Source organism: Lygodium microphyllum, chromosome 1, assembly GCF_053477565.2.
Source record: "Lygodium microphyllum isolate KBCC chromosome 1, Lygodium_microphyllum_v1.1.10, whole genome shotgun sequence".
NCBI lineage: Eukaryota > Viridiplantae > Streptophyta > Polypodiopsida > Schizaeales > Lygodiaceae > Lygodium > Lygodium microphyllum.
This window is the reverse complement of record NC_141135.1, coordinates 176713668-176727631: the sequence shown is the minus strand read 5'-3', so window position 1 is coordinate 176727631 and position 13964 is coordinate 176713668. Positions and strand designations below refer to the sequence as shown.

Here is a 13964-nt window from a genome sequence, read left to right as displayed (position 1 = left end):
CTTTCAAACCATCGTCCATCACTAATTCATCAAATCAACCCTCCCTCCCTCCTTCTTATACATAGCCATATAAACAAGGAACAAAGAGGAGAGAGAAAGATTGAAAATAGATCTTTACATTCATTGCATCATTTTGCGTGAGAATCAGAGCGATGAAGAGTGAAAAAATGGTGGATCTCAAGCCCAGGAGGATGGAGAGGATCGTGACAGTTGAAAAAATGATATTTTTTAAATGGGAGGAAGGGGCACCTAAAAAAACGCGCCCCCTCCCCACCTCATGAACTTTTTATGAGTTTTTCCTTTTTTAAACCATGATTAAGGCATAACCTTTAAATTATCAAGTTCACATTTTACCTTTTCACACTTGATCAAAGTGGTTTCATCCTGGATGGAGGGGCAAACGGCCTCAAAATTATGATTTGACTAAACGTTCTGGCATTGAAATCTATCATGTTGGCCTCCATCACATGCATTTCGACTTCTGAATCCAGTAGCTACTATATAACACCAAACCTTGCGGCCATTAAATGGGGGGTCAAGCAGACTTTGATTGACGAATGAACACTTACGTTGGATTCTTGGCATCGAAATGCATCTAGGAAAACTCTAACTCCTTGGTCCATGATGACTATTTTATTTTTCACTTAGCTTTCAACCTATGATAAATGGATACTTCATTGCATGATTAAGTATGGACCTTAACAAACACATCCACCCACTTAATTATGCATGTATGTTAATGCATTGGTTAAGACTCTATTTTAGATTCCTTTATACAGACAAACATTGGTTCCCATGTTGCAACACATGGATATAGTCACCTACACCCACCTTGATACATACTCCACGCCACATGTGCTTTGCCCATAAGAGAGTTGCATGCACACACAACATATATATAAAAACTTTGCTTAAGATTCTATTTTAGATACCTTTAGGTGGACATAAGTTGGCTTCCATGTTGCCACACATCAATGCAATCCCCTACACTAACACATAGCCCCACACCACATGTGCCCATAAGAGAGCAAAGCTTAGTTAACGTGAAGGGGCCAATATAGCGACACTAAAGGATGCATTGTTTGAAGGTGTTACAAAACATATGATTTGTTTAACTCATGTGGATCCTATAATTAGTATCTAAGAATTTGTATAATTAGTTTCAAGTAGCTATAAAAATTACATCACAACATGTGTCGAGTATGTCCTTTGCACACAATCTGTTTTTTGGTTTTCGTGAGCAAGGAAAGAGAAGCAATGGTGTGATAGCATGATTGCTTCCACTTGCTCATACAAAAAGTGAAGTGAGTGAGGCATAGCTTCACAAGGATGCCAATTGCATGAAGCATAATTAGCCGGCCTAATCGGGCTAGCTACTACGCTTAGTGCATGGATGATATAATATATAACCTTTATTTTCTGTACTAGTACTGCAACTAACAAATATACATTTCAAAGCGTTGGTTTTGGGATAGCTTGTGTTCTTTCTTAGACTGGATTCACAACGACAAAAAGGGTTCTATCGTTTCGCCCAAAATTGAAATATTTTTGTATAAATGTATAAACTCATTAGGCTTTCAATCAAGCTCAACTGTCCCACTCTTCCTAGTATTGTAGCAATAAGGCTCATTTATCTTCTTGTTTTTTCTTAGATTAGGTTTCCTTAATCCCAAATCTTGTCTAACAGAGCAATAGCCTATGAACTCAAAGAAAATATGACATAAACCTTTCTTTTAGGCATAACCAACCCTTAAGGAGTCTTAGAACTTGATAGAATGTTGGCAACTTAATGTCTTAAAGACCCTTTTCAAAGAGTAACCCACTTTTCCACACGTTGCCCTTGCCAAGGAAGTGCACTCACACCTCTGAGGTGTTTGGTTCAAACTTCTGATTGTCATCACTTTTGGTTTGCATGACAGTTGGGTGGGCTTATGAGGCCGAATAAGGTTTCGATGAGTAGACACCTTTCTAGGTTAATATTTGCACAACTCGGATACATGTTCTTGCACAATTCTACTCTCCCCAGAAGTGTGACTTGGGCCTCAGGTTTCAACTTTCCACTCATGCAACTACTTCTCTACATATTATATATTTGTGAAAAAAGGGAAAAGGAAAAAAGGAAAGAAAATTCGTAAACAGCCTGAAATTTGAACATTGTCTGTGATTTCACTTGGTGATCAAGATGGGAGACAGTGGCGAAGACGCCTTGTTAAAGGAATTCTTCGCAGATGTGAGCGAAGTGGAACGCGACAATGAAGTGCTCAGGTCTCTCTCTCTCTCTCTCTCTCTCTCTCTCTCTCTCTCTCCCCCCGTGGTACTTTTTTGGTTGCCTGAAGTCAGATTTTCGCCAGCGTCTGATAACCCTAGTCTGCTCAGCTCAAATGTATCGTTGTTTATCTCCCGATTGTCAAAATTTTCACAAAACTGCTGGTTCTCATAAGCGATGCGGAATACACATTTTTTCCGCATCTCATCAGACATTTAGACCTTCAATTGGAGTTCATCAGTCATGGATTATCATCTGGTTAAAACAAGTCATCAACTGAGTCCATGGAGAAGCTGCCTTGATTCCCAAAAATAACCGCATGCAGTTGATCAATGCATTTTGTGTCCTTAAAGAATAAAAATATAATTTGCTTACTTATTCTACCCCTAGAAACATGGTCTTTGAATAGCAAAGCAATGTAGAGGTTTTTAATAGCTCATTCACAATAAACTTTGTGGAGCAGGGTTCTGTCCTGTTTTAAGCTCAACCCATTTGAGCATCTGAATCTACCTTTTCATGCTACAGCTGAGGATGTGAAACGCCAGTATCGTAAAGTAAGTACCCCATTTCTTTGTATGGTCTAGGCATCTGTATTTGCAGGCATATCTTCAGTGTTGGCCATAAAAGTGTTTGTCTAGAAAATTCCTACTAGTTTTGTTGTTTGAATTTGAGTTTCATGCATTTGTGTGAGGCCTAGAGTTTGGCTTTGCATGCTAATACCAAAGTTTGAAGCTTGAACAATGGAGAGAAAATGCTCCCCATGGAGCAACATTGCAACAACTAGTTCAGTAGGGGACATAGTTTGAGCCTGTAGCTCTAGATACCCACAATCCCTAGGGCATGGTTTGTGGAGGACACAGGAGAGAGTGCAAGCTCACGTATATGGACAATTGTAGTCCAACTCCATATTTGGGCTATTATGGGATTTTTTGTACGCATTTACACGGCATTGGTTTGGTCCAGTTTCCCTATTTATGGTCCAACCAGGTTTTAGGTTGGCCAACGGTTACGCTTGGATTTGCTAATTGTTGCTTATTTATAGACCTTGCTCTATCTAGTTCTTTCACAAGACACATGCGCACAAACTTCAAATGCATAACAAAATGTATAGCAAAAGGGAAAAACGTGCAAAGTCACGTTTCAAGTTAGGATTCCGATATTTTCAACCCCAAGCATTTTGTTGCCGTTCAATTTTTCTTGGAAATCTACATTTTTAAATTGCTCCCCACAATTTCTTGTTGCAGATGACTTCTCCCTACCCCCTCAAAATCAAATGACTCATAGCAACTATGAGATTTGGAAGAGATCCATCAACTGCTCCTAAAGATGCACCAACATTGGGACATCCTCAAAGGCAAAGTCTTTATTTTGGAGAATGACTTGTGTCTTTGAAATGGCCAGGGTAGAGAGATGAGCTGGAGAATGTGTCATACTCTGAAGAAATCTTGAACCGCAGCAGGCAGCCTCCAAACAGTGACCAGGTGCTGTAAATGGCTGAGAACAGCTATGCAGGCTGCACTGTCCCAAAATTGCAGGGCTGAAGATGTTGATGATTGATCAGGCAGTGAATACATCAGCCAAAGGACACCGGATGACATTGTGGATGTAGGGTGGCAGCTGCAGGCTGAAAACGCAAGAGCCTAGGATGATGGTATTGGTTGGCTGATGATGTGGCAGCAGTATGGAGATGGCTGACTGCAAAATGCAGCAAGGATGGAGGCTGAATGTAGGTTCCTGGCTGGTGGACAGCAGCACGAAGTGATGTATCTGCCTAGATAGGGGTGTGGACAAAAGTAGATAGGGCACCAACATTGATAAGTTGAAGACTCAGTGGTGGGCAGCCTTCTATTTATAGATGTAGATCCTCCCAAATTTAGGGTTTCATTTATGGAACAAAGATGCTCTCTAGAAAAGTTTGATAATTTAATGAAAAGTTTGGTAATTGCATGTTTTGGGGCTGTTTTAAGGAGATTATTGAATGCTTTAAGTTTGTAATGAATTTTTTAGCTCAACACTCCCTCTCAAGCCCAAAATCGAAACTTAAAAGGGATTGCAAAGCATAGCTCAGCCCATAATAGCCCGAGGCATCCCACCCTCAAAGTAGCCAAGGCATCGGCAAAAGGGTTCTTGTTGGTTCCTCAATGGCCTATCAAGACTATAGAGGTGATGGTTATCTTGCCTTGGGAGTCCAAAGGGTCATCCCAACAAGGCTAAGACGTCGAACAAAGGATACTTGTTGGCTACCCAGTGGCCTACTAGGACTTGCAATTGTTTTTCTTTTGGTTTTTTGTTTGTTTGTTCACCTTTTTTTGGGTTTTTGAATTTGTTAATTGGTTGTTTTTTTTTTGGGTTTGTTTTTGTCCTTTCAAGTATCTGTGTCCATGGGGGAGAATAAGGGATGGTCAAATCCAACATCACAAAACATAAAGCTATCCTAACCACTTGTGGGGTGTTAGTGATGAAGAAAATATGGAGGTATATGTGAAATGCTGGTAGGTCATGTCATTGAGGTTGCCATAGGAGCTACTGTGAATATGGTGGATCCAAGTTGACTACTCTTTGATGAAGGAAAAATGATAAATATGCACGGATGCATGTTTACAAGAACAAAATGCCAATGCATGGGGTAATGCAAGTTGTCATGCTTAAGCAGAATGCTATGCAGCAGTGCTACTAGGATAGTTGCCTCGCAGGGGAGTTGTTTACTTGCCCAAGTGGCCCTTTACAATCATGACCATCAAGATGTAAATGGATGGTGATACAAAGCTCATATGTCATTGAAAGAATAGTGATGAAAGTCTTGAATGCACCAAGAGAAAAAGCCACCTTCTTTTACCATTGAATAGTGGAAGAGAGTTGTAGGGGACCCTATCTTCCCATTAGGCTAAAGTAAGGGGGGAAGGGGGGGGGGGGGAGGGGAGGGGGGGAAAGAGCATTCATGCCGATCCATGGAATCAAGTATCGAAGGATTAGTTGGTGGATTAGATTGGTCAATATATCTATAAAATTATTTGAGATGATATAAACTTTAGGCGAATGGTGCCTAGCTTCACATGCTCTTCGGTAAAATGGAAGTGCATACTAACATGCTTCGTATTCAAACTAATGATGTAGTTACTGCTGAGAAACCCTTCACCCTTCACCCACAGTTTGTATTTTTGCGTTTCTGCGTTTTGTGTTTAGGGTTTGCGTTTAGGGTTTGCAGCCCCAAAAAGGGGCGCCATTCTAGACTGACTATGCCTATATATAGGCCACTCTCTCATTCATTCCTCACGGCTAATTCATTCAGTCCATCACCTCTTCTCTCTAGCCTCTCCACTACCCTCACACCCCTTTAGGAGGACATTGCGGTTCGTGGTTCGTGGCTGTCTTCATCATCTTCCTTGTGCTATAGCACCCTTGTTTCCTTGTATCACATTCACTCCATGATTCAGAACTTTATCATTCCATTCATCACAGCTTCTTCTCTTCTCTTCTCTTCTCCATGTTTGCCGAGTTTACTCCGTGTTCCTCCCCACCAATCCTACTGTCTCGCTGGTATGTCATCTTTTGATATGGTATCAGAGCCGGTTCTGCTCAAACAGCAGCAAAGATCCTCCACTCCAGTGAAGGCAAAGACCGGTGGCGGGTTCGGCTTCCACTTCTCTTCTTCTTCCGTATCAAAATCTCGTTTTTGCAGATTTCAGGTGTTTTAGGTTGCTGCCCACATCCCATTCGCGGAGGATATCTCAGCCGAAGCTGTTCATTGCTGTCTCCATCAGTTGGCGCTTGATTTCCAGTCCTCTTCATGCAGTTTGGAGCTGATTCCAGCCAGGCGACTGCTGTTCCTATGCAGACCTACTGCCGTACAGCCTGCCATGTCATCACAGTCCTGTTGCTTGCGTTTTTAGTCTCTCTCTCTCCTATTGCCTGCGTTTTTAGTCTTTCTCTCTCTTGTAGGCTGTTTTGCTTGTGTTTTTAGTCTTTCTCTCTCCTGCTCGCTGTCCTGTCTGCGTTTTTGTCTTTCTCTCTCCTCACTTGCGTTTTTAAGGTCGCTGCTGCTAGCGGCGCTAGCTGCAGATTGGCGGTTCTGCCTAGTCAGTTGGCGGTTTTTCCTTCTACTTATTTGTGTTTACAGCAGACGGTTCCTCCCTATCTCCTTGCGTTTGCACAGGTTGCTGCTGGTGGCTCAACCAGTCAACTTGCGGCACAACCAACACTGTTGTTTCTCAGTTGGCAGCTTTTCTCCACAACCAACGGTTGCACCTTAACTGTTGGTGGTTCCTCTTGACCACTAGTGGTTCAACCCATTTTTAGCCTTTCCCCTGCCCTCCCACCCCTTGAGCGGCAGACATTGTGGCTTGTGGTTTGTGGTTGATCCCTTCCTTCTCCAGTTTGCCACACCGGTACCATGGCGTCTCCCCCGACAGATTGCCCTTCTACTGGGTATTTCTACTGTGGCATGAACGGTCATCCCACCGAAGACTGTTGACATCGACCTTTGCTCCCTACCCCTCCGGAGTATATGCGTCTTCCACTAGGTACTTCTTGTGTCACCTCTTCTTTTTGGGCCATAGAGATTGTTCTACATCGGCTATCAGAGTACTATGCTCAAGGCAATAAGACGCATCTGATTGCACCAAGTTCTTTCGAGCACATGGAGGATCGATTGGCGCTATGACCTCCTAGAGATTGTCGCAATGTTAGCGGCAGTCTTCTCCCACTTATTTTCAGGTACAGTGGCTTCCACAACCTACGGATCTGCAGTTTGCTCCATTGAGAGACAGTGATTGTTTGATACCGTCTTTTCGTCAGTCTGCCCCTTCGAGAGACAGTGGCTGCTCGACTCCTTCCTCTTCTTCGGCTACTCCGTCTGCTCCACTGAGAGACAGCGACTGTTGTCCACCTCTTGCTCATTCTGAGCCCCACCCTTCCCCACCCTTGGCTCATCTTGAGCCTTCTTTCCCACCCTTGTCCACTCGGGTTCGAGAGGCCACTTTTGGGTGCTTTCTGGCTTTCTCTTCGGCACCCCAGATACCTTCTTTGGCACGACCGGCGGCACTTCCTTCGTCATCAGACATTTCAAAGTCCATGATCCATGAGTTTTTGGATTCCCTATCTACTTTAGAGGGGGGATTCAGAGGGGGATGTTATTTCTTTGCCCTCAGAGGGGGCATCTACTTCTTCTTTGACTTTAGCAGGGGCCCCTCCACCTCCCACCTCAGAGGGGGAACCTACACATGAAGTTCTTCACCCATCCTCTACTTTCTTGGAGTGGTTGTCTTCGACCAGTCATCTCTTCTACTGATACCCAGGATCTTCAGGTACCACATAGATCGGGACCTCGGAGGTTTAGCCGCGACTTGGTAACGAAGCCTTCATATTCCTTCCAACATGGATGCACGGAGCTAGTGGCTTCTCTCCTGAGGTTGAGTTTCGGGTTTTCTAGTTCACTCTGTCTACTGTTCTTTGTTGCAGGTTCCCTTTCCGGTGGAAAGCTTGGATACTGGGATCCTCTACATCTTCTTCCTCCTCTTCTTCTTGCCTTCGTCCCTTGGTTAGCATGGAGCCACCTCCCGAGATCGAGTACGGGAACATCCTTATGGTTCTTGATACCACACAAAGTCCGACATTCCTCCTATGCATTGCATGTTTTTATCATCTATGTAGTAGGGCACTTGGGCAAGTGAACAATTTTCCCACGAGGGACACTGTCCAAGTGGCACCTGCTACATGAGCATTCTTCATCATGTAGCATTGCATCTCCACCTCACTCTTCTCTTGTTCCCCTTTTTGGGCCTGAGAGGGGGTGTTGAGAAACCCTTCACCCTTCACCCGCAGTTTGCGTTTTTGCGTTTTGCGTTTAGGGTTTGCAGTCCCAAAAAGGGGCTCCATCCTAGACTGACTATGCCTATATATAGGCCACTCTCTCATTCATTTCTCATGGCTGATTCATTCAATCCATCACCTCTTCTCTCTAGCCTCTCCACTACCCTTACACCCCTTCAGGAGGACATTGCGGTTTGTGGTTCGTGGCTGTCTTCATCATCTTCCTTGTGCTACGGTACCCTTGCTCCCTTGTATCACATTCACTCCATGATTCAGAACTTTATCATTCCATTCATCAAAGTTTCTTCTCTCTTCTCTTTTTTTCTCCATGTTTGTCGAGTTCACTCCGTGTTCCTCCCCGCTAACCCTACTGTCTTGCTGGTATGTCATCTTTTGACAGTTACGAACTAGTGCTATGGCACTTTGGTTGTCACAAAAGATCACATTCGGTATATCACATGGGAAAATGAAGCTTTTTAAGGAAGCTCCTTAAGTAGATGGTGGCTTTGTAGAAAGCTTGATACTTAGCTTTGGAAGTGAATGTAGCCACTGCCCTTTGTTTGTGGTTGGATCATACAGTGGGAGTCGTGCCTAGGGAGGAGGAGATGTAGCCACTACATAGATGCGGAGTGTTAGGATCACCTATTGAATCAGAATTAGTCTACATCTATAAAATCAAACCTTTATCATAATATGTAAGCCATAGGAATAAGTGTACTTAAGATATCTCAATACACACAAACAAGCAATCCAATGAGACATTTTTGGTGCATTGAAATACTAACTAAGCAATGAAATAAAGAATGCAAGATTTGGCCTAGTGTGAATTAACTAGGGAATTTTTTTGGCCATACACAAATCGATAGGTATGCCTCATCAAACGGCTGGCCATGAGCATTCTTACAAAACTTCATAGTAGGATCAAGAGGAGTGGCTATGGGCCATGTCTAATCGAGGCAATATTGATCCATTAATTGAAGGGGTTATTTTTACTAAGATATGAAGATCTGATTCCCATGACTAACCACCTCCATCTCCAAGAAATAGGGTAGTTGATTGAGATCAGTCATCTCAAATGTGGAGCAATGCTTGGTCTTTATATTTCCGATGGTTATAGAATCTGAGCTCATGATCAAAAGATCAACAACATATAATAAGATATAGCTAATCTCCTTTGAAGTGGTTTTGACATATAGGTTTGGGTCATAAAGGGTAGAACGGAATCCGTGAGGTTAAAGAAACTCATCCATCTGATGAAACCAGGAATGTGGTGCTTGCTTTAGCTCATAAAGGGCTTTTTCCCAAGCGAAAGCGTTATGGTCTAGAAGAGAAAACCCGGGAGGTTACTTCACTTAGACTTCCTCCTTTAAATAACCATTCAGAAAAGCACTTTTGACATCCATTTGATAAATTGGCCAGCCTCCTATGAAACTAGGAATGTGTTGCTATAAACAGCTTTTTGTAAGGCAAAAGCTTTATAGTTTGAAAGAGAAAACGTGAAAGGCTTCTCCATATAGACTTCCTCCTCCAAAATCATCCAGAAAGGCACTTCTGATATCCATTTGATAAATTGGCTAGTCATGATGAGTGGCTAGTACAACCAATAGATGGAATGATGTCAACTATGTAGTTGACACAGAGGTCTTTGCATAGTCAATTTCTTGCTTTTATTGAAATCCTTGTACTACTATGTGAGCCTTGTACTTACCCAAGTTCCATCAACTTTCATTTTAGTGTGAAAAATCCACTTAGTCCCAATGACCTTGTAGCTTGGAAAATCCATCAAGGTCAAGGTTCTGTTTCGGTCAATGCTCTCAAGCTCCTTTTCCATGGCCTCTTGCTATTAGGGATTGTGTAGAGCCTCTTGCCAATTGTTTGGCTCAGAATGCACTATATAATCAGTTATAAAGATAGACACAAATGAAGTAATGGGTGCAAGTATAGCAGATCTTCTAGGTTCCTTTAAGATGGAATCCGGTGGTAGGTATCATATTGTGCCTATATTGTGTCCATATTGTGTTTGAAACGTAGTTTTCAAAACATCATTTGAAGCTATCCATATCTGATGGATATTTGTGTTTTGATGGTCGCCTTATAGTCTACGCAGAAGGGCATTGTGCCATCCTTTTTTGGTGAGAAGGATAGGAGTGTCCTACGGAGATTGACTTGGTTTAATGAAGTCTGCAGCTAGGTAATCGTGAAGTTGCCCAGCTATTTTGTCCTTCTCTTTTAGGCTAAACCGATATGGTTGCCAAGAGATGGAATGGCTACCAGGCAACATTTCGATCCTATGGTCTAATGTATTGCAAGACGGCAAAAGTTGTCCGGTGATTCAAATCAAAAGACATCAACGGATTCATGTAGAATCGAATCCAAATATGTACGCTGTCATAGGGATGTGAAATTTTTGGATGCTTTGCCTACACTAAGACATTTAATTAATTTAATAATCAAATGTGCAATATTGAGATGCACATGTGATGCACATAGCAAATATTGCACGATAATAGGCCAAGGACGGTAGGACCCCCAAGGCAATAGTAGATGTCAAAGGCAAAAGTTGTAACAAGTTATGCTAGCTGGGTTTTGGGTGATAGTCAGTGCTAGTTTGGCCCTAGGACAATTAATTGGCCAATAAGTGTCAGTGGTGACACTAGGGACTGGGAAGTAAGTAATTAATTAATGCTTGTCTAAGGGTCAATTAAGGCTTGGGACCACTTGGGGTTGCAAATGGCCTAGCTAATTAAATTGCCGATGGCCACATCTGATTTTGGGCAAGGTCAAAAGGGTTGAAATTAATTTTTAGAATTAATTGATTCTGAAGATTAATTAAATGGCTGAAAATTGCTGGAAAATTTGGAGCAATCTTCACTATGAGTTGGTTTACGCTTACTATCCTTTTTCTTGCATGACTCCAAAGGTGATTGATGAGTTGTTGGTGGGGTAGAGGTTTTCTTTGGCTTGAAGGTAGAGGCACCTTGATGGGACAAAGTCTTTGGCGTGCGTGTAGACGTCTTGTAGGAAATGTAAAGGGTTGTGGAGCAGCTCGTTTTGGTAGCTTGGTCAACTCAAAGAGATAGCACATATAGAGTTAACACTTGCGAGCCTTCCAAAGCCTTTTTTTTGTGAAGAAGGTTTTTAAATTCATGTGTATACATGTCTAGGGTCTTCTTTCCCATATCAAGCTTAAACAATTTGTGAAAATTTTTAAACCGATTGTTGTTTACGACTGCTTTTGAAAAACGGATTAAAAATCTATCCATGTCTTTGACTTGGGGCATAGCCCTACCCACCAAGTGTATGCCTTCCCCTAAAACATTATTTCTATCTTTACAAATCGCAGAGCATCATTGGACTAATACGAATCAAAATAAGCTGTCCACTTGGCTAGCCATGAGTTAGTGTTGGTCTTGTCGTATTTCTTCTTTTCTTCTTTAAAGGGATTCGGCTGGAATTGAAGGAGCAATGTCCTCATGGCTGTGGGGACAAATAAAAAGTGGATAGCATACAACTCGGCCAACTGCAGTTGCATGTCTTTTATTTGAGCTTGCAGAACTACCACAAGGGATGAGTTTGCGTCAAACTTCATGGAAGAAGATCCTTCAGGACGGTGCTTGTGTATGTGTTCAGGTTTGGGAGAAGCAAGAGCACAGTCCTGAAGGATCTTCTTCGATGCTCTCTCTTCTATTTACATCATGGTCTCTCATGTCATTGAATCTTGTTGCAGATAGTAGATTGATGCTTTGATACCAATGAAACGTCCACCTAGGATCCAACCTGTACGCGAGATACTATGCAAGCTATATCCATGAACATATAGAGATTGGACATTAGACTTACCTCCCGACTATAGACCCAAATGGATTCACCCCTGAGCATGGGAGCTAGCAACACTCTAGCTCACGATTACGTCCCAAGAGGTGGCATCCTAGATCACCAGCCCACACCATCTTGATGTGCAGATGTGTTAGCCTACGGGCTAAAAGTCCAAGAGTGGTGACCATGCAATGATATGTACAATAGGGCCTTGAGTGCTATAGATAGGACTCAATCACCCTAATCCCAAAGTACTCTTAGTGCATTCACACTAAGTCACTTCATGACCATTGTGATCAATGCTACTAGCGCCCATCCATATGTCTAAGGATGTAACCGAGACCCTAAAAATGTAGATTGTAGATCAAAACATAGATGGCTAGGGGCTAGAAACAGGCTGTGTTATCAAGAAATTGGTTGCCCAAGCTGTAGCAGAGAGGGAAGGACTGATCAGCAGGGGAATGCTTTGAGGGCAGATGTCTAGCAACAGAAAACAGCACCAAGACCTTGAACATGGATGTCTGTGATACCGTGTCAGGAGTGGGTGCAGTGATGGAACTGTGAGAATGTGCTGTAATAGACAACGCAACAAAAGAGAAAAGAGGGAGGCTACAAAGAAAATATGAATTCTGCAAAAGAACTCGAAAGAAGAATGATCAAGAAATGGAATTCATAAACCAAGACAAGATACAGTATAACTCAATTGTGAGTGTTGGTGATCATTTTCCATCATCTACATTAGGCCGTTTTTGTGTTTTCAGCACTTTTCTTCATCAGCCTCTATTCCAACTAGTGTTTCCTGCGCTTGGGATCCGTCTCTGGTGGATGACACACGTTGACCCCTCCCTCAGCCTGCTCCCAGGAGAGCCATCGGCTGTTGGACAGCTTTGCCCTTGAGTATTCTGTATATTCTCTCATTCATTTACAGCATTGACTCGTTCACTTCAGAGTTATCTTTCTTCTCTGTTTATGTCTGTGTTTTTTTGTTTTCCGTTTTGTGTTTGAGTTTTGCACGTCACTATTTGAGTCTTTGTGTTTTAGTTGTGGTCGTACTTTTTGTGTTTCCTTAGTGCAACCCTAATAGTATCTTCACACTTAGTGGCTAGGCATCCACTATTCCCATAAATGGAGCACAATATTATTTCCCATTAGTGGACGAATTTTTGAGATACATGTGGGTTTCTTTTCTCAAGGCTAACTTTGAAGTTTTCACATATGTAAACGCCGTGAACAAGGTAGTATGTTGTACAATTATAATATTTGCTTAATTTTGAGGTTGAACTATTTGAGAAAATAGAAAGAACGAATACTTGAGGTTGAATATGACAACTATTTAGAAAATTAGAGCCATGAGCACTTAAAAGAAATGATTTGAGGTTTGAAAATAGAAAACCACACCCAAACATTAGATTTGATTGGCCAAGGGTCAATTGAAGGCCAATCCCCTGTCAAATCAAGTGGTAAATTGGTTTGAAGGCTTGCCGGCCATTTATGACAGCAAGAAGCATTGGATTTTGAAGAAGATTGTAACAATCTTAGTGTACTTTTTCCAATTGCAATACAAGTTAAAGAAATACCACAAGGAGGCACTAGTTTTTGGGGCCAATCAAGACTCTATTGTACAAGATTAATCAATAACATTTGTATTTTCAGTTTATGTGAATTTATTGCTAGCTGTAACTGGTGTATAATCTGGTCATTTACCACCCTTTTGGAGAAGGAAGGCTGGTTTCACATTCCACCTCCAAACTTGGGAAGAGAAGGATTATTGGATAGCATGGGATGTCATGGCGCATGTTGAATGCCTCTATAGTCAAGCTATTTTATGAAAGGAGCAATATAGATAAGACTATTACCTAGTGCCATTGGGGAGTTGTCAACTGTCTTTTGGCATTTTTGGGGGTGATGTGCTGAACCATGAAAGTCCTTCCCAAGTTGGGAAGAAGCAGGTGAGAGGGGGAAGGATGTAGCGAGGGAGGATGTAAGAGGGCTGTGTGCAGGCAGTTAGTCACAGGAGGGTGAGGAGAGCAGCTCTTCATGTCTGATAACAGACAGGAGTTCAATTTTTGTGCAT

At 42.2% G+C, this 13964-nt stretch overlaps 1 protein-coding gene across 1 annotated transcript in view; it reads left to right on the top strand.

Annotated features, from left to right (window-relative positions):
• The first annotated feature begins 2107 nt into the window (after positions 1–2107).
• LOC148042007 (Chaperone DnaJ-domain superfamily protein) overlaps positions 2108–13964 on the top strand; it is a 117959-nt gene continuing 106102 nt past the window's right edge. Inside the window, exons 1-2 of the mRNA XM_087688991.1 lie at positions 2108–2265; positions 2730–2820. Coding sequence (XP_087545117.1) covers positions 2183–2265; positions 2730–2820 — 174 coding nt within the window. The 5' untranslated portion in view covers positions 2108–2182. The remainder of the gene's footprint in view (positions 2266–2729; positions 2821–13964) is intronic.